We start from the raw sequence: 23,967 nt of genomic DNA on the forward strand, positions 1-23,967 counted from the left end.
TTACCTGGGTACTACTTGCACGCATCCCCTGGCTTGACGGTGAAGTGTCCTCATGTTCCTGCGACTTTACAGATCTTACGTTGCACAAACTGCTAGTCAGAAAGGGACGGTTATGCAATATTTATTCCCAGCCCTTATGGTCCAGCATTACTTTCCTGGCACTCATTTCTTGGACCTTGGACCATTGTGACTTTCAATCCCTTCAGATAGCCTTGTTGGCTTTTTTCTTATACCACTACAAAACAATTTCTGCTCCCATTTTTACTTTCCATTACTTAGTGTCTTCTTTAAGTGTTGGGTCATTTTTTACTAATGTAAGCTCATTTACATTAAAAAAGACCTAGGTAATGGATTAATTTGGTCCACCAAGTTTTAGATTCCCACATTTTGATCAAAGAATAGAGACATTAACCAGAGGAAAAATAAAAACTTCCCACAAAAATTTATTATTTCACTTATGAACAAATGGTGGTTGTGAAAGTCCAACTGAATTAAAAGTTCATCATAATCAGTACAGAGATTTTCTAAAAGTCTTCCAACTTGTTGATAAAACCTGAAGTACATACATTCAGAAGTGGGTGTCAGATCACAGTTTCTAAACCTATTATGAGGATACCTGCATGCCCAGAGGGGAAGAGGATTCAGGTTTCTTGCTAATGCTGCTGCTGCAACATTTACTCTTGCTGCATGACCTTACACAGCAGACTGACAACTGGCATAGGAAAGAGACACTAAATTTCATCTTGTGTTAAGCTGGCCATTAGATTTAAGCTGATAGGATCATACAAAGGAACCATGCTGAAAATGTGAAGAGGAGTACCAAGATGAGTCTACTATGTCTTTTTCTGTTCGTTCTGCATCTTGAGAAGAGTCTCAAAAGGGCAAAACCTTGGTATTTTAATTCTTTGACTGCTTTCACACTACTGTTTGGGGGCAAAATAGAGAAGGACTGACTGCAGAAGGTATTTTGTTTAGAACTTTTTTTAAAGTTTTCAAATGTTTAACACTGACTGAATGTATGTCATATGAAAGATATAAAAAAGTTTCTACACATTTCCCCTAAATTTTATTTTTCTTGCCTCCCTGCAAAAATGTTCAAATTCCTTAATCTTCACTTGAATTGTCAAATTCCTCCCAGTCAGACACACTCATAACTTCAGAAGCAAAGTCTGGATGATGTTGTAGCCTGTCTGCATACCATTCTGGGGTCGACTTTTCTGCATCCATTAGAATAGCTCTAGGCAGAGTGAGGACGCAGGCCGCCATTCCAGAAATATCCTCCTCCAGCTGAGGACCTTCTTCCCAGCAGTCTCTCTCTGCATCATAAATATGGACATAGTCCATTCGAATCCCTCGATTGTGGGACCTGCCCCCCAAGACATAGATTCTGTTGTCTAAGATGGCAATTCCTGGTTCTCCATGTCCTGCAGGGAGACGGCGTACGTTTGCCCACTGATCAGTGCAGGGACTGTAGCAGGCTACCTGTTGGAAAACATTCAGACACAAAAGAATTTATTCTCCATTTAGTTATCTTTTAATATGTATAATGTTCTACATATTAACAGACATCTTGCTATATCATGAGGTGCCTTTGCTACATCATAGCCATGGCATCTTCTCTCTTTTGAGATACATTCAGTACTAGAACAGCAGTGTAGCAGGTTAAAACAGATGAAATGCAAAGAAGAAAAGCCCACCTAGTGCTTGCCCAATGCCGTCACAGTGGTTACTGCTGCAAGTCACTTAAAAACAAGTTACCCAGAAGCTGAGGAGCTTAGAAGGAATGTATAAGAGACACACACACACACACACACACACACACGAAAAAATGGTCCATAACCTACAGAAGAAATGGTGTTACAGTGAAACCAACTAGACAGAAGTCATAAGTGGCTTCTCTGCAGCGTGGGAGAGGTGTTTCCAATCATGTATAAATACAAGGAATTGTCTAATATGATTTTTTAACAACTTTTTTGTTACCAGACACTTTCAGTTGACTAGATTTAGTTCTGTCCTCATCATAAAGTGCATTCCATAAACACTGCATAAAAGATAATGTTTGCTTCTTCCCTGTTATCCTTCCACAATGCCATAGCCTGAAACACGTCAAAAGAATTCTCATAAATGTCACAACAGCCTTCTTTTATAGTCAGTTTTTAAATTTAATTTATAGAGAATACTGCATTCTACCCCTTATCCAAGCTTAATTACAAATATATATGTATTCCTAGTCTTTCTGTTTTCAAAGAAAACATTAGGAATATGAACTAAGTGTAACTGATCCAGCATTGTCTTTCCAAATCTACAGATAAGCTAAAGAAGCAAGTCCTCACTGATTGTAGCAGGAACATCCAACAAACCCGATTCTGCCAATTCCATACCTCATTGGGTGCTAAAACCCAATCAGCTGTTAGTCAACTGTAAACACCTCCAGCTTATCCCCCAACAGTTCCTATCCTGCTGTTATACATTGCTTATACAAAAGTCCTTGACATGTCAAAAATTTCTGAAAGAGTCAAGACAGTGGAGAAAGAATTAAATTTATGGGCCATCTTTGGGTATTTTACATACTCAGCCAAGTATTACCCACCTAGCACTGATTAAAACAAGCAAACCAAACCTGATATGAAGCCCAAGAACTAGTGTTTTAAGGTTTTAAGGGGTCAGAGAGAATGCACATAAGGGAGCAAACAGTAAGTAAAGCCCTGCAAATTCAATGGTTACGTGGAGTGGAATTAGAAGTCACTGCAAGCCAGACAGCTGCACAGCAGTGAGATAGACTGGCAAAATGCAAAAGTTGTGCATGTGAGCAGGAAAGAGACCAGCACAATAATTTACCTCGTGAACATCTCTCCTATAGCCAGAATCATTGTTGCTGCCTCCAATTACATACAACTTTCCCAGAAGTGCAGCCATCCCATGCCAGGCCCGTCTTGCTGGACCATCTGCTAAGGTGTCCCAGTGGTCAGCCTCTGGATCATAACGATGCAGCTCCTTCAAGTAATCCTCTGCTCTTCTTCCACAGGTAACATACATTTTCCCATCCAATGTTGCTCCAGCATGTGCATACACCTGAATCATTCCAAGGAAAAGCAAAGAGGGCGAGGGCAAGTTTTCTCTATTTTCTCCTACTTCAAGTATGGAATATACCTCCCCCCTTTCAATACAAGACATCAGAGCTGTTATGTCTTTCAGATTACTCAGGCACTAACATTTAGAAGGATTTCTGTGTAGGTAATGATTCCATAAATGTGAGATTCAGTTCTTTAACTGATATAGAGTAAAATGTCTGACTCCTCCAGAGCTGCAGTGGCTTCAGGCATCTTATCATTCCTTAACTAGAAGCTCTTCCATACCACCACTTTCCTACTTTGCTTATCCCAAAGCCCTTGTGTGGAAGTTAAAACTTTTATAGAAGCTTTTGCTTCATTACTGAGAAGGCAGGCAGAATAGCCTAGCAGTCATAAATTCTAAGTCACAAGTGATTCGTCCTTTCTGTGACACCAGCATCCCTGGCTGAATTATAATTTTCTGAGGGCACAGGAACAAACCATCCCAATGTGCAGGAAGAATAGCAAATATGGCAGGTTACCAGCTTGGCTTAGCAGAGAACTCTTTGGTGAGCTCAAACACAAAAAAAAAGCTTGCAAGAAGTGGAAGCTCAGACAGATGACTAAGGAGGAGTATAAGAATATTGCTCAGGGATGAAATCAGGAAAGCCAAAGCCAACTGAATTTGCGGCTAGCAAGGGACATGAAAGGTAACAAGAAGGGTTTTTACAAGTATGTCAGCAACAAGAGGAAGGTCAGGGAAAGTGTGGGTCCCCTACTGAATGGGGGAGGCACCCTAGTGACAGATGATGAAGAAAAGGCTGAAGTACTCAAAGCCTTTTTAACCTTGGTCTTCACAAGCAAAGTCAGGTCCCAAACTGCTGCACCTGGCAGCAGAGTTTGGGGAGAAGGTGAGCAGCCCTCAGTAGTGAAAGAACAGGTTAGGGACTATTAAAAAAAGCTGAACATGTACAGGTCCATGGGGCCAGATGCAATGCATCCAAAAGTGCTGAGGGAGTTGGCTGGTATGATTGCAGAGTCACTGGTCATTATTTTTGAAAACTCGTGGTGATCAAGGGAGTGATGATTGGATGATTAGAAAAGGACAATTATAGTGCTCATCTTTAAGAAAGGGAAGGAGGAGGATCCAGGAAACTACAGACCAGTCAGCTTCATGTCAATCCCCAGATCCTCAAGGAATCCATTTCTAAGCACTTGGAGAAGAAAAAAGTGATCGGACACAGTCAGCATGGATTCACCAAGGACAAGTCATGCCTGACCAACCTGACTGCCTTCTATGACAAGATGACTGGATCTGGATGTGGGGAGAGCAGTGGGTATGATATACCTTGAGATAGCAGTTACAGTTACATGTTACAGTCTCCCACAGCATTCTTGCAAGCAAGTTAAGGAAGTATGGGTTGGATGAATGAACTATAAGGTGGACAGAAGGCTTGCTGGATCATCAGGTTCAATGGGTAGTGATCACTGGCTTGAGGTCTAGTTGGCAGCTGATATCAAATGGAGTGCCCCAGGGGTCAATCTTGAGGCTGGTTTTGTTCAGTATCTTCATTAACAATCTGGAAGATGGGCTGGATTGCATCCTAAACAAGTTTGTGGATGACACCAAGCTGGGGGGGAGGAGGGGGAGAGGGGAGTAGTAGATACGCTGGAGGGTAAGGCTAGGATTTAGAGCGACCTAGGCAAATTGGAGGATTGGGCCGTAAGAAATCTCATGAGGTTCAACAAGGATAAATGCAAAGTCCTGAACTTAGGATAGAACAATCCCATATACTGCTACAGGCTGGGGACCAACTGGCAAAGCAGCTCTGCAGAAAAGGACCAGGGGGTTACTGTGGACAATAAGCTGAATATGAGTCAACAGTGTGCTCTTGTTGCCAAGAAGGCTAAAAGCATACTGGGCTACATTAGTAGAAGCACTGCAAGCAGATCAAGGGAAGTGATTTTTCCCCTCTATTTTGCACTGGTGAGGCCACATCTGGAGTACTGTGTTGTTTTGGGCCTCCCCCTACAGAAAGGATGTGGACAAGTTGGAGAGAGTCCAGTGGAGGGCAATGAAAATGGTGAGGGGGGTTGGAAGACATGGCTTATGAGGACAGTGTGAAGGAATTGGGTTTATTTCATTGCAGAAGAGAAGACTGAGGGGGGATTTAATAGCAGTCTTTAACTACGTGAAGGGTAGTTCCAAAGAAGATGAAGCTAGACTGTTCTCAGTGGTGGCAAATGACAGAACAAGGGGCAATGGTCTCAAGTTGCACAAGGGAAGTTTAGGTTGGATATTAAGACAAACTCTCTCACTAGGAGCATAGTGAAGCACTGGAACAGGTTACCTAGAGAAGTGGTGGAATCTCTGTCCTTGGCGGTTTTTAAGGCCTGGCTTGACAAAGCCCTGGTTGGAATTATCTAGTTAGGGTTGGTCCTGCTTTGAGCAGCAGGTTGGACTAGACGACCTCCTGAGGTCCCTTCCGACCTTAATTTCCTATGATTCTATGGTCCACTGTAGTTTCCTCTACATCATGCGAGTCATATGGCTGGGTATACATCAGGGAAGATGGCCAGCAAGAAACTTGTACTACTAATACCCATGCTGTATTCATTCTGGGAATAAAGTGAAGCTATAAAGCAGGCACCTTTCACCAGCAAGAACTCTAATTTTAAGAAATTTTTAAAAATCGATTGTATGCTGCTTTTTTATTGGAGGGACAGGAAAACTGACATCTGAGTTTCAAAATACAGGCATTGTTCCTGTTTCTCATATGATTTGGGATTTTTTCCTCTCTGGTCATATTAAGATTTGCCCCCTTGACCTAAAAAGCACCAATAGCTGATTAAAACTGATGGAAGTTGCAAGGGTTCAGTATATTTCAGGATCAAACTCGTTCTTACTTAGGAACTGTTTTCATTGGATAGTCTATTCAAATAGAGTCCACTAGCAAAAAAGTCTTATTGTAACACCACAAAATAATCCCTTCATATGGTGAGTGAAAGGAGAAGAAATGGAAGCATAAAACTACCATATACAAACTGCTAACTTTTAATGGAGCTGCCTTGAAGGATCATATCTCTCAACCATACCTCACAAAAACTTATACTGGCCTATTTCTAGACTCAGATTTCTCTCTCTCTTATAACTAGGAAGTTTACCTAGATCACATAGTAGGGGAGAGGTAGTTTTTCAGTAGGATCAGTTTAGAGACAACATAAGGATGACACAAATGTAGATGCAATGGTATTTTAAAACTTCCTCTTGATATTTGTCCCTCTATTTTTGGCTCACTGTCCTCCACCTGAATATAACAAAATTAAGAGTCATGCCTGAGATAAGCCACAAAAAGTATGTAGGAGAGATCAAAACAAGTATCAGGGAAGTTAATCAGTGACCTGGAAGATGGCATAGGCTGCACCCTCAGCAAGTTTGCAGATGACACCAAGTTGGGGGGAGTAGTAGATATGCTGGAGAGTAGGGCTAGAATTCAGAATGACTTAGACAAATTGGAGGATTGAGCTAGAAGGAATCTCATGAGGTTCAACAAGGACAAGTGCAAAGTCCTGCACTTAGGACAGAATAATCCCATGTACCAGTACAGACTGGGGGTGATGGGCTGGGCAACAGCTTTGCAGAAAAGGACCTGGGGGTTACAGTAGAGAATAAGCTGAATATGAGCCAGCAGTGTGCCTTGTTGCCAAGAAGGCTAATGGCATTCTGGGCTGCACTGGTAGGTGTGTTGCCAGTAGGTAAAGGGAAGTGATTATTTCCTTTTATTCAGCACTGGTGAGGCCACATCTGGAATACTGTGTTCAGTTTTGGACCCCCACTACAAAAAGGATGTGGACAAATTGGAGAGACTCCAACAGAGAGCAACTAAAATGGTGAGGGGGCTGGGGGACAAGAGGAAAGAATGAGGGAACTGGGCTTATTTAATCTGGAAAACAGAAGACTGAGGGGAGATTTAATAGCAGCCTTCAACTACCTGAAGGGGGATTTGAAAGAGGATGGTGCTAGACTGTTCTCAGTGGTAGCAGGTGACAGAACAAGGGGGAACAGTCTCAATTTGCAGCAAAAAAAGTTTAGGTTGGATATTAATTTTCTCACTAGAGGGTAGCTAAACATTGGAGCAGATTACCCAGAGAGGTGATGGAAGCTCCATCCTTGGAGGTTTTCAAAACCCAGCTAGACAAATCTTTGGCTGGGATGATCTAGTTGGGAATGGTCCTGCTTTGAGCAGGGGGTTGGACTAGATGACCTCCTGAGGTCCCTTCCAGCCCTAACTTTCTCTGATTTTATGACTCTAATCAGGACTTGCTGGCAGTGCATTTCTTACCTTCTTTCTCAGAGGTGCCACATATTCCCAGGTGTTGGTTTTAGGATCGTACCTCTCCACCTCTCTCAGATCGTCATGATAGTCCCGTCCTGCGACAGCATATATGTATTCATCCACAACACAGACACAGAGGTCAGCATGCTCTTGCTGCAGAGATTGGATCTGGAACCATTTGTTGTGTCGTGGGTCATATCTTGCAAAGAAATATGATCAAACTATGTTACCAACACACAGCCAACAAAGAGCAGTGAGACATTGAGACAGTGTCATTGCTGGAACATGGGTCAGCTTCAGGCAGATCAGGACAACAAAACTGTCTTTGCTCAAATTAATTTATTTTGTAAGTAGGTGCTGTTCCCATTACAATGACACTTAGCCATGTCAAAGTGTAACTACTGATTAAGTTTTATTTTATTTTGCAAAGAGATATTTTAGCAAAAATAAACCAGACTATGAAAGCTTAGTCTTTCCAGTATCTTTGTATCACTGCCACTAAACAAACTGACAATCCTGTTAGTTGGCAGATATGCCACGAGGTAAAATTAGCGAACAGTAGCACAAGGATTAAATGAGGGATCTCAAAAAGGGAGGAAAAGTAAGGATGTTTAATGCTTCTTTGGTTTGTTCAGAGTAAGAGGGGCCTTAAAATAGCCATTCCAGTAAAACCGTGGAAAATTTAATTACAAGAGAAGTATGAATGAAACCATTGGGACTGAAAGTCAGGTTGTGTATGAAAGTAAGAACAACTGAACTAAAATCTCAAGAAATCACTATAATATGGAGAGAAAGGTTTGTAATTCAGCTGTTTATCATGTAATAAGATTAAACACATAAAGTTAAAAATTATCTTTGCTCTATCCCTCTGGAAATAAAAAAAAAAAGAAATTGGTGCTGGAGAACTATACATATGAAATCACAATAAGCAACCAACACTGCAACTTGGCTTAAAATGGTTTTGATAGCTGTGTTCCTTAATTCACTTCCTGTTGCTATCACATTTATGAATACTGCTATTTCGAGTTCACTGATGCAAACTACAAGTCTGGCATTTAGCCTCTGTCTAAGAAAAGAAGAAGAGCCATCTCTTCTGTAGCAGTGCTTAAAAAGCTTCTGCTCCTCCAATATTCAGGTAAACAGAAACCCCATACTTGCTTATAATACCATTTTTTAATTCAGCGTAAGTATAATCAGTAAGTATAATCCTTATTTGACAGATGAGACAGAAGCTAAGAAAGTTGACCAAACTGCAAAAGGTTATTAGTGTAAGAACCAAGATTAGCATATAGGAAGCCCTATCTGCCAGTTTTGTGCTCAGAACTCAATATTTTGCTGTAACTCAACTAAGCTTTTGTATAGTGTTGCAATATTTGCTTTTCTTCTTTTGACTGATAAGCAAACAATATGTGCTCAAACAGAAGCTTCCTCTTTTACTATCAGGTTGGTCTTTTTTCATCCTTGCCGTTTCTTTTGGTAAGGTCCCACACAGTTCTCAACATTTCTGGCCAACTATAAAAAGTACTGCAGTGGAGATTTCTTGACCTGAGAGTTGTAACCGGCTGGTAATAGAGAATGGTGTCAGAAATCATCTCTTACCTCCAGCACCTGGACTCTGCTCGAAAACCTCGTACATTATTATCTCCTCCAATTAAATATACAAAGTTGTTGAGAACAGCAATCCCTTGGTTGGACATCCTGGGGGCTAATGCAGCAGAAAAGTGCTTCCACTCTCCCAACAAAGGGTTCAGGTACTTGGCCTGGTCACTAAGGACTGTTGAGGGAGTAGAATGCATCCCTCCAAAGCCCACTACACAGTGGAACTCGGACCGCAGCTGCGTGTGTGAGCTCTGAAGCACGGGTTGAAGACATTCATTTTTATGGTACATTAGTGCACTGGCTACTGTATCCTTTAATGGACATGGGCTTAACTTGTCGTGGAGCCTCTGCAGGATCTGGAGCTCCATCAGGGGGAAGCGGACTGTCTCCAATAGCTTTGGAGGCTCCATTAGTGAGACCTGATCTGTCTCCAACTGCTCTGGAGTGTAATGATAAAGAAGTGCCCCTTCATAAACCTCATTCTCACAGCTGACCTCCAAACAGTTGCTGCTGAGAAGGGTGTAGACCTTTTCCAGGGATAGCTGTCGGTATGTTTCTGTCTTTGAGAAGGTCACAAAGTTCTTCAGAATGTAGGAGTCCAGCTGTTCACTCAAATGTCTCAAGTCAAATAGATCAGCTAATTTGTACATATCCAGGATGTTCTCCTCATCTACCCATGGCATGAGGAAATCACAACTGAACTTAACAACTTCTGGAATCTGTAAGAGACAGAGCACATAGTTTATTCTGGACAATCCACTTCTTGAATTGCACTAGAGAGACTAGGTTCCTAGAGGCATGAAAGACAGCTCATGAGGTTGTATGGAATGGTAGGAAAACCAATCACTGTGAAGGCCGACAATATGACTCTGCCTATTACATTACTGGCCCAAACTGAAAGCCATGGTACCGCAATCACCTTTCTCCAAAGAAGAACATGATCCTACATGGGTCTGTAGATGAGTAGACAACAGTTTTTCTGTTTCCAGACAGACCAAACATATTGCATTAAAGGCAGAGAGACAAATGCACAACAGGATAGTAAGTTGGATATTATCATTCCAATGCAGAAGAAGCCTTTTGAAAGAAAAATTAATACTTAAATGTAGTTTACGGAGTACAGTATAAAATTGCTCCTTTAAATTAAAGACATCCTGAAAGCAGAAAAGTTCTCTTTACTAGAGATGACTGTCTCCACTGAGAAGCATCTCGTGAATCCACTAGGGTTGACAGAGTAAACCACCCAGTGAGCATGTGATCTGTGCAGCATTTAGAAGTTAGCAACATGAGAAACAGAAGCAAAATACATCTTGATGGCAAACCAAGAGGTCTGCAAGCTTTATAGACACTGGGGTCCTTGTTCCACCCAGTTAATGGGCCACGGTTGAGGGTGTTGCAGGGCACTAAGATGTGCCTGCTCCTTTAAGGGCAGAAGCAGCCTAGCCAGGGAGCCCTGCAGGCTAGGCAGAGCTCCACAGCTGCAGGTTGCCTGAGCAACAGGCTAACAAGGTAAATTAGCCAATACCTGCAGGTGGTCAGCTGAACTGAAGAAGGCAGGGCTTTGGGAACACACAAGCTCAGGGCTGGGGCTAACAGGATCCACTCTCTCTGGAGATTGCCAGGGGAAGGCCCCCTGCTCAGGAGAGCTGCCCAGAGGTGTCTGGTTGCCTGCTTTGCTGCCTACAAGAACAGTAAGGCTCCAGGAGCCCACAAGGTACCCAGGGCTAGAAGACATGCTGTTCTAGGGTTGGAAGTTTGCCTTCTTAAAGGGGTAGAGCACAGTCTTCGTTATTGGTCTGTTACAGCCCAGGGGCTTATATTTGTGTTGTTTTTTGTACCAGAGGTTTGGGATAGGGCTGTAAGGGTGGGGGTACAGAGGTCCCATTAGTGTCCAGGAGGGGCACACAATTCCTTTGAGCCCTGATAGAGGCAGGGCATGAACTGTGAGAGAGCCTGCAGCGGACAGAGAGTGCAATGCACTGAGATAGACAGGGGCTGGAGGGCTTGATGCCAGAAGGGCTCAGTCAAACAGGGGCCAAGACTCCCACAGACAGGGGGCTGGGGGCCCGGTGACTGGGAGAGACCAACTGGAGCTAGTGCTTCAAAGCCAGGTCCGACATAGTGGGCCTAGGCTAGAAGGCCTAGCTAAATTAAAGGGGTGGTGACCAAGGAGGCGAAGACCCCAACAGAGGGAACAACATTTTTGTAACATCCATGAGGCATGGGGTGTGGTGTAGGGGTGGCTCAAGAGCCATGCAATTAGCACATAAGGCTCAAGATGCCCAGTGCAGCACAGTACTGCAGAGAAGTCCAGTGAAGGGCTCAAGGCCCAGTGAGGTTCATTGGACTGGGACCACACGAAAGCCTGTGGGCAGCCTCCCGATTTATTTTACCAACAAGACATGGCAGGTGAGACATGAGGGTGCCCTCGGGGTGGAGCTGGCACAGTTGCAAAGCTGCCAGGGACATCACAGACACCTCTGGGGACCCCAAACCATGACAAGGGGGAAAGGGATGTGTGCCTGTGGAATCAGCCCACATTCTGTAGATGAGATCCTGAAAATTTGGAGCATCCTAACAGCATCAGAACAGAACATGATATCATTTAACACAAACCATAATGTATTCTAAGTGTGCCTGATGAGATATCATTAAGCAGGAAAGAGATTACTGACCATATTGGGGGAAGTCAACCATTATAAAAGTCTGCCTTTTGAATAAATGGTAAAGGACTATAAATAATAAAACTACTTATAAGAATGAGAGACAATCCAGATCTAGTTTATACACATCTGAAACTGTATGTCCCTATTCCTTATTTGCCCCTCTTCCCTTTTCCTCTTGTTTCTTCTTCATCGCATCTCCTAAATCCTCACCTGAAGTTGGCAGGCTGCAGATAATATTTCTTGCACGTTGCTCAGGCTAAGTTCCAGCTCAGATGTGTATATAAAATTCAGGATTTTACACATTGCATTGTACGAGACTCCATGAATACGAACCTCTCCCTGCTCCATCTCTCTGAGGCCTCCAGCAAACATTCCTCTGAAAAAAGAAAAAGTACATGCTGCACTACAGTGTTATCAAAGCCATGTAACTATTCAACCTCTCATTATTCTGGGGACATCCAAAAAATTCAGATGGATGGATAACAGCCAGACAGCTTTGTAGAGTCTATACTCCTGTTCCCAAATCCAGTAGGCCAAGAAAGATATGCTCAGCTGCCTAGCTTTGGGACCGGAAGCCTCAAATGAATAAGAGGCCAACACACTCTTGTGTCTGACAATGTGATTATCATCATTAAAGGTCTTTTAGAGCTTGTTGTGTAAACCCTCATTTTTAAAGAAGTTTAAACAAAAAAGAAAAAAAATCATAGGAGTTGCTAGCCTATTGCCAGTGCTCTACAGCTACAAAGAACACAATGTTAAGATGAATATCATATGCCCCTCTCTTCCTGAAAGTGTTGGAACCACTGAGAGAGCGCACACAGTTTAGAAGTGAGCAAAAGCATTTAAATCCTAGCCCCTAAAAAGGATGGCTTCATGTCATTCAGCAGCAACCCCAAACAATGCTGATGGATTCCTCAAGAAGATCCAAACTCTCTTGTCTAAGAGAATTATGTCTGTTATATCAAGCTTGAAGTGTTGAAAAAATAGGGGTTGATAAAAGCAGAGAGAATACCCAAGTGCATCATCAGGAATGCAAAGGAATTACTTTAGCCTAGATGTGCTGAGAACTGAAATCTGAGGGTATATTTTTTGGATCAGACTAGCCTTTTTCCAGATAAAATTAGTTAAAAGAAATGCCTTCCTAACTTTTGGGTGCCATTCGCTAGAACTACGATAATTTGTTTTGGGAAATTAAATTTTGTAGGACATTAAATCGATGATGCAAATTGTGACTGTTCAATAATTAGCGGACTAAGGGCTGATCCAGCTCTCAAAGTCAACAGAAAGACCCCACTGAATTCAGCCACAGTTGGATTTGCCCCAGGATACCTCAAGTTATTACAATCTAATAATTACAGCATGAAGAAAACTATGTTTCCCACAATACATTTTATAACTTGCCATGTATTATGAAACAAATACTATAATAGGCCAAATCTCACTGATGCTAATAAAACTTCAGCAGCCTCACTGGATGCACTGTGTAGTATTTCTGAAATACAGGACATTTATAACAAGGAAAAGTACTATGGGCTCTGAGTGAAATGGAGGCACTTGGAAGCAAAAAACTTTATGTGCAGTACAAAGATTGGTTTTATTTTCAAAATGGTATAAAAGAATAGAGAACAAATATAAATTAAATATTTAAAATGCATTAAACTCATTTAAGTCTCATTTCAAACCCAAAAGCAAAGGGATCCTACATCATAAGGCTGACTTTCTATTTCTTTCTCATCCCTATGTTCAGCATCATAATTAAATGTTCAGGCACTGCAGTGTCTGAGTATACCATGGGCTATAACAAGTTCCATGCAGCCTCATGCATCCTTTGAGATAGAAGCAGAATTCTGTGGGAAAACCATTTACCATTCAGAATTTATTGAGTGTTGCTGCTTTGAGTCGTATTGAAAAATATGTCACTTATAGAAGCATTGTGATTCACCTGAAATAGTCACAAGATGCAGCTAGAAGTATACGATGAGCTTCAATAGGTTTCTCCTCCACTACCAGGACTACATCGAAGAGGATGCCACGATCTCGGAGAGTTACCAGGCCACTGAGCAAGGCCTGAGAGTGCTCTGCACTGCGATAGATGTTGCTGGTACGCTGCTGAAGTGAGGGCTTGAGGTGAATCTTTCCTGGCTGAGTAAGCTCCTGATCCTCCGCCATCCCAAGCAGAAATGTTCAGTGCCTGGCAGCCACCAGTTACAGTAGGATGAATTCTGTAAGATAAGAAAAACACTAGTTTTCTGTTTTCTGCTTTATGAACAATACTTTGAAGCTTGTGTCACAGTCATCAAAACAAATCCATTCTTAAATACATGGAGAACCCCTAAAACAATGTTCTAGTCCAGTAGCTCTATGTGAATTGACAAAAGTATAAACAAGAGTAAATTCTGGTGCACAGTACCAAGTTACATAGTGATTTAGATGCCTCTGGTGTCACATTAGCTACTCCATGGCCACATCTACACGAGACGCTGACTGCACAGCAACCCAAGTTCTGCTCTAATGAGCAGCTTTTTCATGATGCTACTGCACAGTAGCCTAATGCTAACCATTGTTGCCGCGTGGTGCTACTGTGCAGTAGTATTGGCTACTGCGTAGTCAGCATCTCGTGTAGACACAGACCCCGAGTCATCATCTGTAATTTACTAAACTATCTCAAAACTTACTTCTCCTTGTCCTAACCTTTTCATATTGCTTTAGCTGAGCACATTCCCACAAGTCATTACGAAACTAAGGATTTGCCAGCATAAGGGTATTTACTTTGAAGCAAGAAGCTTCACTAGAATTCCTTCCACTGTTTCTTATTAACTGTCATTTAGCAGCTCTATCCAACCAAACAGTCAGAGTTTACTTCCTTACAAGTGATTGCTTCTACAGAGGTGAGAACTTTCTCTGAAGTATGTGCCGTGCCTTGTGGCTCCACATTCCATGCTCCTTTGCAATGCTGCACATTAGAGGATTGCTCCTCTGAGGCACAATGGGGTATTATCTGGCACAAGTTAGCCAGAGGTTACTGTGTTCTCTGTCTGGAAGTCAAACCAAAAAGCCCATGGTTCCCCTCTTGCCACTCTTCTCGGGTGGCCGACATCATTTTCAAACTCCTAAAAGACCACTAAGAACAAAACAAAGCTCCATGCCATGATGCTGATAGATAGGAGTATGTAGCATCTAGTGCACATGTATTTGATGGGTTGCCACCGGATGGCTACAACTTTGAAAGCCAACTGTCTTACTGCTAAGTGGTCTTGGCTACATTTTTTGTAACATCAGCAGCTACAGCTTCCTCTATCCTGCCAAAAGCTGTATAAAAGAGGAACGATAGTACAGATGAAGACAATAAGCTATAGCTTCAGAAATATCTTCTTTTAGAACAGTTTCACTCTGTGCACCACCATTTTTGGACTCACAAAACAGGCACTGACTCTTGGGAGTAGACTGGGAGTAGACTGTGCTTCATACCTGGAGTGACCCGCTGTGGCTACAGAACTCCAGAAGGATAAACAGCATTTTCCCTGAATCTGCATGGAGATTAGACTAGAGGCACAGATACAGTGCACCAATATGGAATTTCTGCTAGCCCTTCAAAAGCATGTAGGCCTTGCTATGTGGAAGTTCACTACCCCTAACTGCTACCGTGTAGTCGCTAACCAGTTTGGCCTGGACATACTGACAGTCTTGGCTGTTTCAACTGATGTCAGTTGAACTGAAGGTTCTGGTGTTGGCAAAAGTAGTGTGATCTCCGCTTAATTATGTCCTACTGCTATGTACTGTAAATCTTGCCAACCCAAGGAGGCTATTGATGATCTTGTGGGCAAAGGGTTCCCTGGTTGCATTGGGGCAACCAGTAGAACCCTTATTCCTATTGTCTGTACTCGCCCGGTCTGCCCTTGGAATTCTAAAATGTGGAGCGTGCTTTCCAGCAATAAGGTTTGCACATTCATCATCTCCATTAGCTGCCTCCACATCTCCCTGACCAATCTGTAATGTCCCAAGTCATGCCAACATTCTTCTTCTCCACAGCAAGTCAGTCCCTTTTTCACCCATTCCTTCATCACAAAGAAGGTCTCTCTTTTTGTTTCTCATCTCTGGGATTTCTGAGCCATTCTCTCTCAGTTGATATCTCTATGAAAACTTCTGAGACAAACCACAGGGTAGGGAATTTCATAGGGATTATCAGTTGCAGGTAGCTTGTAGACTGTTTGCTGCCCAGTGCATGTCAAATGCAGTTCTGCCATGTTTTGACAGTAGGGATATAGAGGCCTTGGGCTAGAGTACTAATAACAGCAATTTTGGGGTAGTACATGGGTATGGAGCAAGGGAGCAATGGTTTCAGGTTCCAACAAGGGAAGTTGAGGTTAGATATTAGGAAAAACTCTCTCACTAGGAGTAAAACACTGGAACAGATTACCCAGAGAAGTTGTGGAATCTTCATCCTTGGAGGTTTTGAAGACCCGGCTAGACAAAGCCTTAGCTGGGATGATCTATCTGGGGATGGTCCTTCTTTGAGCAGGGGTTTGGACTAGATGACCTCCTAAGGTCCCTCCCAACCCTCCTTTTCTATGATTTTATGATATAGAGTGGTTAGGAGGGACCTTATGAGGTCAGGCTAAGGATTATGTTTGCCTTTCTGCAAGCAGTTGGAACATTGGAGAACACGTCCCTGATACGTATCAATAGCTAAGCCCCCACAAATTCTTGGCATTGCAAGAATGATGCCTCTTGATATTCTACATGCTTGGCGGAGAATAGGCACTGTACCCGGCTGAGCCAAAACAAGAGGTGTCTTGTGCTCCTGGACTGAGTTGTTATGTTTGGCGCCCTTCTTGTGCTGACATCCAGGTACCTTGGACTACCCACTCATGGTAAGTCTCTCTTAACTCTCCTGCTACTTTTGGCCTTAAAAAAAAGAAAAGGGAGGTTCCTTGGGTGGTATAAACTATCGTGACCGTGCTCCCACCACTGGTGCTTCTTGGGGCTCCACCTCCCTTATACCCCATTCACTTGCCAGTCAAGTCCTGATGGCTCCAGATGTCACAGCTTTTAGCAATATGCAGATATATCTTTCTTTGTCCTTAGTTTTCTCTTATCCCTTCTATAAGAATAGGAACATACCTATAAATTGGTCTGGTGTTTCTTTGAACCTGACAACTCAGTCCAGCATGGATCTATACTAATCCTGAATTGCCCGATTCACTTAGTTAATTCGCAGGCATGTAAATATAGATAAATCAGTTCATAGATAATAAAATAAATAATGATCCTATAAATGAAATAAAGGATTCATTCGTCTTGCTTCTCTTCACTCATATCAATTTCATTATTAATTCATTAAGAAAGTTCACCCCACATCATATACACATGTAGCTCTGGGCTGTCTCACCTTCTTGTCTTCAATCAATTATGTCTCTGCAGTTTCCTATTGGAAGTTCCGCTTGCACTCAGTCAGGATCCCTTCTCTGAATTTCACATCTCACACTTTACCCTTTTGTAGAGTATTCCTCCACTGAGCTTTGGCATGAGGCTTCCCCAATATCTTCTTCCAGGTTCCTGTCTTCTGGTGTCAGGGTATGGGATTCCACACAGACCTCTGCTCCACTGCCCTGCACCATTTGATGGCTGGAGATCCCTCTGGGTCTCCAGTCTGGGAAACTGGCACAGCTGGTTACCCCAGTTCCGGCTGGAGCAGTTGATGCAGGCATACTGCCCTCTTTCCCCATGCTAACCTGGCCTTTTTAACTCCAGTAATGGGAATGGGTTTGTGATGTCACAGACTGCCCAATTCTTAAATCGCAGTGTGCATGCATTCACAAACTGTGGTGCTGGTGCCATGCACCTCGCTGCTCGCGCTGGCTCCACAACTGTTGGTAAGAACTGGCCCTTTCATGCCCTTGCTCAGCAAAACATGCAGTTGTTCAGTGTCCCAGGTGAGCCTCCCAGTTTCATCCCACTACAGGGTCGACACGCAGAACTTGTCGCTCAGCGACAGCCACATATTCAGGAACCAAGGTAAAGGCAGCCCTGTCTTGTAGTGTTAAAAAAACTTGACCAGACCTATCTTCTGCATCTAAAATCCCATTTTACAATGCTGAGGAAATGCCTAAAGTCCACTATGCCAGTGAGACGATTTGCAATGAGTTTTAAGCATCCAGAACACTAACAGTGTTGATGCCTTGTTAACAGCACAGTAATATGTTTTCTACCTGGGGTTTGATTTTTGCTGCAATCTAATTTTTAGTACACTTTGTATCATAAACGGCTTGTGCCCCCAGCAGCTGGGTGGGCACGGCAGCAGCAATAGCATGGCGGTGGTGGCAGGAGTGCAGCAGCGGTAAGCAGGGGAGCTCCCGCAGACACCACCAACACTCTTGGTGGGGAGGGGGTGGGAGGGAGGAGGTGGAGGAGGGTGGCGAGCCCGCAGCCACTGCCTGCAGTGTCAGCAGCAGCCAACAGGGATCATGGACTGCCCGCAGACACTGCCGGGTGTGTCGGCAGTGGGGTGGTGAGTGGTGACTGCCCACAGGCGCTGCTGACAGTGGGTGCACGGCCACACTCAGGAGGTACACGTGCACCTCCTACGCACCACCCCTGCTTTGTATGGTGAAAAAAAGCATTCCTAAAATTTTGTTCTGAAAACAATTTTATACTGTTGAGCTGGATTGTTGAGTTGATCGCAATACACTACCCGACTAGAGAACTACAGAATGCTCAGTTCTTGATAATCACATTTCTAAGATAGAGGTGTTCCTTGCTATCTGGCATGGGACAGTGGGTGGAATGAAGGTTCTGGTGTTGGCAAAAGAGGAACCACTGCAGCAGTAGGGGTGGAGTATGATTTAATTAAATGGGTAGAAGGAAATGGGAGAGATACAGCTGGCAGGCTGGCTGTTGCAAGGTAGGCCAGCTAGCTATTGCAACTCACTGAATATGGTTATTTTAAGCAGGTGGTCAGGAACTGGTGACTCAATCGGAAGAGGGGACCAGCTGGCAAGTGGGGCATTGCAATGCAGATGGGTTAGGCACTGCATTCTCACCAGGGATCCTGGTTTTCTGTTTAAAAATTGCAAATTATGTGATAAAAAAATTTGCAAAATCTCTGATTAAAACCCCCAAAATCGCTCACCCACAGCCCACCCTCCCCCCCGCTGGTGCCCCTCATGCCCTATCCACAGCCCCCTGGCCCTGCCAGTGCCCCTCACATGCCATCCACAGCTCCTCACTCACCACCCACAGCCCCCTGCCCCCCAGCCCTCCTGGATGGAGCCAGGGATCCAGGTCCGCAGACCCCTGCTACCCCACAGCAGTGCCTAAGCTCTGGAGGTGGCAGCTGCTTCCCCCTCCCCCATGTATGGCATGGTAGGAGTAGAACCCATGGTGGGGGGGCATGGAGACAGGTTGCCCGCTGTGGGCTCCGGCTCCCCACCCTCCTGCCCTCCCCTGGGGCCCAGTGAGTGAGACCCAGCACACCAGGGTAGAGCAGGGTGCTGAAGCTTGATGCCACCACCGTGAGCCAAGTGCCACCATGGTAAAGCACCCCCTGCCTGCCCGATAGTAGCAGGGGTGGTGGCCAGAGATGTACCTCTCACTACTGCCAGGCAAGCAAGGGATATCTCCCCGTGGTAGCACGGGATTTGCGGTGGTGGCATGGAGCTTCCTTGCCTTGCTGCGCTATGGAGGCCCCAGGGGGAGGGCAGCATGGCAGGGAGCCCCGAGCCTGCAGCAGGCAGCCCACACCCTCCCTGCACACAATTCTGGGGGGCACATGCCCTCCATTACCTTCCCCCCAGAAGCGTGTGCAATGGTGGGGAGCCAGCCCCCCCAGCCCGGACAAACCACCCATGGCTCCGAGCGTTCCACTCTCCGCCTGGGCCCTGTGGCTGCACATTTCTACCCTGGCCCCCAAATCCCACACGCTGCCTGGGCCCCCAGCCCCAGCCAACTCCCTCCCCTCCCCCACCCACCCCCCAGCCACCAGACTTACCTGCAGGAGCTGCTATCCAGGCTGCCTGGAGGCCATGTGCATGTATACATGCACACATGCAAATGGCACCCCCTGCCTGACCGCCCTCCTCCCATTCCCTTCAGCCCCCTGCAGGCTGGAACTCTGCCAGCCTGCAAGGGAAAACCCACCATTTTCCATGTTTTTCTCCTTTAAAAGAAGAAAATCTGGGTTTGATTTTTCTCCTTAAAATTAGAAAATCCAGGTTTTACCGCATTTTTGTGTCAAATATAAAACCTGGATCCCTGATTCTCACCCAGGGCAGTCAACATTCTGAGTACACAAAGTATTACTGTAACCCAAAGATGGTGATGTTTAGCTCTGGGGAAAACAGAAATACTATGTGAATATTACAATATGCAATACCAATAACTTTTACTAAGCTGCAGTGCTGACAGCAGCCTGAGGGTTTTCAAGGATAGAAATCTGCCTGGCCAAGGGGCTAGAGATTGTGTCCAGGTCCATTTCAACAGGATCTCAGTCACTTTCCTTTGTATCAGTGAATTCCTGGCTAAGGTCCATCTTCCTGCAAAGGGTTCATAGTCGCATGGTCCTCAAGTATTCCTATATATCAGCCATGTCTGAGATGAAGTGTGGGTCAAAGCTGCTGTCCTGGGTCCAAATCCTGTCCAGCTCATCTTAAAATGGACAAGTGGCTCAAACATCACCAGGGCTTCATTTCTTGTCCACTGCTTTTTGTGCAAGCCATCTTCATATACTTTGTTTGAATATGACAGGGCATAGCATACTGGATGTGATCTCCCTCAGCCATCTTCTTGTTTCCCTCAAAAATATCTCTGTTTCTGTACTGGTCTCCAGGGCTTCCCCTAACTTCTTCTCTTCCCAGAAGATGAAGAGATCCAAAACCTCGTCACAACTTCAGCTAGAAGAGGCACATCACAGAGGCACTGCACAGGGCTAGAATAAAATGCTAGATATGCTTGTTAGGAATACTGAATCCCAAAGTGGGAGTGCAAATGATGGAAAGAACCTGGCTATGCACCAGCAGTCTAACGCAGGGGGAGGGTGCAGCTAGTCACTATGAATCCAGAACAGTTGATGTCACACAGAAAAACAGACCAGGGTGTCAGGCCAAGGTGCAAAGCAGTGTGGGACTGCCACAATAGCTCAGATGACAGATGCAACCATATGCACATTCCTGCAAGGGGAAATTACTGCTAATTCCAACAGGAGTAAAAATACCATAATAATTCACTTGCTATGTCACTCTAAGGAACTACTTCATACGAACAGATATTTTTACACTGATATGACCTAGTTCAAAATCGGGTAAAGCACCCAAAAAGACAAGCCATAAATCAATTCAGTGCTTTTCAAGACAACAGGAGGACAGGAAGTAAGTGGGAAAATGTGGAAGTGGTACCTATCAGTAACTGCCGTTCTTTTAGAATTATCCCTTTCCAGGTTCACACTGGTGCAGTTTCCCCACAGCATCCATTATGTTCAGGATCAATCTGCGCTGGGAATTTTACATAAATCCCATGTTGGCCTGAGCTAAGATCCTTATACTCACTACTAACCATGAAAAAGAAGAAACTAAAGCAACTGGACTCCGCAATGGTTTCTTATAGTCTTGGTTCTGAACCTTTGGTGCATAGGGCAGGCTGCATTGTCCCACATGCCCTGCTTTTCTGGAAAGGTACCAGGAGGAATATACAGATGCAATTTTCAAGAACAAACCCAAAAAGCTGCCTTCCTAAACTAGTATCAGTCTTCAAAACTGGGAGAATAGCTGAAAAGGAGACATCTGCAGAACATGCTGTCCATACAACATTAGCTCACCCAACTCTGCACTTCATCATATACTATTTGCTGTAAAAAAATACAAGGCAAACACTATGCTAAGGAAACATTAAAGTTGCACAGCGTGTGGGAGGGAAGGCAGGCGGGCACTAAGTAGTGACAAAGTTGAAACTGAAGATGTAAGCCTCAACTCTCCAGTGCCTGAACAAGGCAGCAGGTGTTAACTGCACAATCACAAATGCAAAATCCAAAGTTCCCTTACATCTAAGCAGCGTACTGGGATGTCCCTCATTTCACCATGGAGAGTGCCAGCCTACACTCACTCGTGTTAGCACAAGTTTAGCTTTCTATAAAGGACGACAGGTGAAATCTTGGCTGTTCCATTACGGCTGGGACTTAGGAGCCAAGCATGCAGTGACACCTGGGACCGCAGCTGAAAGGTGGGGGAGGCATCCGGCCGGCAACGTGGCCACAGACTCAGCTCTGCCCCAAGTCCCGTCTCTGCTGGGTTAAGAGAAACGCTACAGACGGTGCTTTGAGCTGAACACCACTCTGACCGACCGGTGCACGCCAGCAACCAGCGCCCCAGGTTCCCAGCTCGACGCTCTTGCCCCTCTGCTCAGCATCGGACTCGTGCCAGATTTGGGGTCAGGAAGGAATCCCCCCTAGTCAGACTGGTGCAGGCTGGGGGGCTGCCTTCCCCTCCCCCCGCAGGCCCTCTGCAGGGGCCCTCCTGGCAGCACTGCCAGAGGCAGGCCGCGGCCGTGGGCTCCTGGCTCTGCCTGGCAGCGCTCGGTGTGCGCCCACCGGCCGGGCCCTCGGGGGCAGCTGGGCTGGGGAGGGTCCGGGCAGGGCTGCACCTGCCTCAGGCCGGGGCTGGACTCGGGCCCGAGGGCTCCGCGGGCGACGGGCTTGCAGGCCCCGAGGGAAAGCAGCGGGCGGCCTTACCTGTTCATTCGCTTGGATCCTCGTCCCTCGCTTGGATCGCAGGCCGCAGCGGCAGGAGGAGGCCGAGCAGGGCCGGGCCCCGGGGCAGCACGAACGGCCGCTACCGGCACCGCAGAGATGGCGACAGCGAGAAGGAGCCCGGGGGACGCGGGACCGGCGTCGGCCTCCCCCGCCGGGGCCTGTCACACCCGCTCCCCCGGCCTGGCCCGGCCCGGCCCGGCCCGGCCCGGCTCGCTGGCGCCGCCCCCAAGCGCCTCCGCTCCCGCCGCTTCCGGGTTCCCGAGCCGCCCGCGGCTCCTCGCCACCGCCCCGTGCTGCGCCCACACACGCCCAGCCTCTGCTCTTCCCTAACCCAAACGCAGCCCCTGAGTGCAAGTCCCGATCTGGGGTTTACATTCTCTGCTCATTCTCTGTCCTTGTCACTGTCGATGTCGCTTCCACTGCGGCTGATCCTGTCGTCCCCCTCGCTGTCTCCGGGTCCAGTTGTGCCGTTCGTTGTCCCCTTCGTTCTCCCTGTCCACTGCCCTTCCGGGGGGGGCTTTCAACAGCCTGTGCCACGTGTCCCTTTTCCAGGTGGAGCTGACTATGTCCTCTCCGTCCTCTCCCACCACTTTCCAGTAGTAGGACTGGACTGTGCTCAGAAACGTTTTAACACAGTCCATTTGCTCAAGCTTAGTGTGACTATACATCAGGAGGTTCCTACATTGCCACAGGGTGCTCCTGGTGCAGGACATAAGGGACAATAAGCTGAATATGAGCCAACAGTGTGCCCCAGTCGTGAAAAAGGGTAACAGCATCCTGGGCTGCATTAGTAGGAGCTTGCCTGCAGATCGAGGGAAGTGATGTACCGGGCCTCAGTGAGGCCACAGCCGGAGTACTGTGTCCAGTTCTGGGTGCAACACTTCAGGAAGGAATTGGACAAGTTCAAGAGAGCCCAAAGGAGGGCCACGTGCATGATTAGAGGCCTAGAGACCAGGTCATATGAGTAGAGGCTGAAAAACATGAGACTGTTCAGCCAGGAGAAGAGAAGAATCAGAGGGAACTTGGTGACAGCCTGGAAGTATGTCAAGGGCGTACATCAGGGCCTGGGGGAGCATCTGTTCACCAAGGCCCCCAGGAGAGGACAAGAAATAATGGGCACAAACTGATTGAGGATCACTTCAGGCTAGACATAAGGAAAAACTTCTTTACAAGTCCAGTGCCAAGGGTTTGAAACAGGCTCCCCCCCAGAGGTGGTCCAGTCACCTACCCTGGTGATCTTCAAAAAGCATCTTGACACCCACCTTGCTGGGGTCATCTGCTCCCAGCAGTCTTTCCTGCCCAAGTGCAGTGGGTGCTGGACCCAATTATCTGTAAGGTCCCTTCCAGCCCCTAATAACAACTATGAAACAACTACGATTATTCCCCTCTATTTTGCACTGGTGAGTCCACATCTGGAGTAGTGTGTCGTCCGCCCCCCCCCCCCCCCCAACTACAGGAAGGATGTGGACAAGTTGGAGGGAGTACACCAAATGGCAACAAAAATGGCCTTGGGTGGTATGATTTAGTTGGGGACGGTCCTGCTTTGGGCAGGGGATTGGACTAAATGACCTCCTGAC

The 23,967-nt window shown here is 45.7% G+C and overlaps 1 protein-coding gene across 2 annotated transcripts; it reads right to left on the reverse strand.

Annotated features, from left to right (window-relative positions):
• Window positions 1–423: 423 nt before the first annotated feature.
• KLHL22 (kelch like family member 22) lies at window positions 424–22,617 on the reverse strand. 2 transcript variants are annotated; one of them, XM_014593687.3, is made up of 7 exons: window positions 22,370–22,617; window positions 13,595–13,874; window positions 11,986–12,028; window positions 8,987–9,705; window positions 7,394–7,586; window positions 2,839–3,072; window positions 424–1,482 (listed from the first exon to the last, which is right to left on the reverse strand). In XM_014593687.3, exons 2-7 carry the CDS (start codon window positions 13,819–13,821, stop codon window positions 1,105–1,107), a joined length of 1,794 nt encoding a protein of 597 aa, XP_014449173.1. In that variant the 5' UTR covers window positions 13,822–13,874; window positions 22,370–22,617; the 3' UTR covers window positions 424–1,104. The 2 variants fall into 2 exon arrangements, with proteins under 2 accessions (XP_014449173.1, XP_006272119.2); XM_006272057.4 differs by having other exon boundaries at window positions 11,863–12,028; window positions 22,370–22,616.
• Between the last annotated feature and the right edge of the window lie 1,350 nt (window positions 22,618–23,967).

The sequence above is a fragment of the Alligator mississippiensis genome, chromosome 10 (genome assembly GCF_030867095.1).
Source record: "Alligator mississippiensis isolate rAllMis1 chromosome 10, rAllMis1, whole genome shotgun sequence".
NCBI lineage: Eukaryota > Metazoa > Chordata > Crocodylia > Alligatoridae > Alligator > Alligator mississippiensis.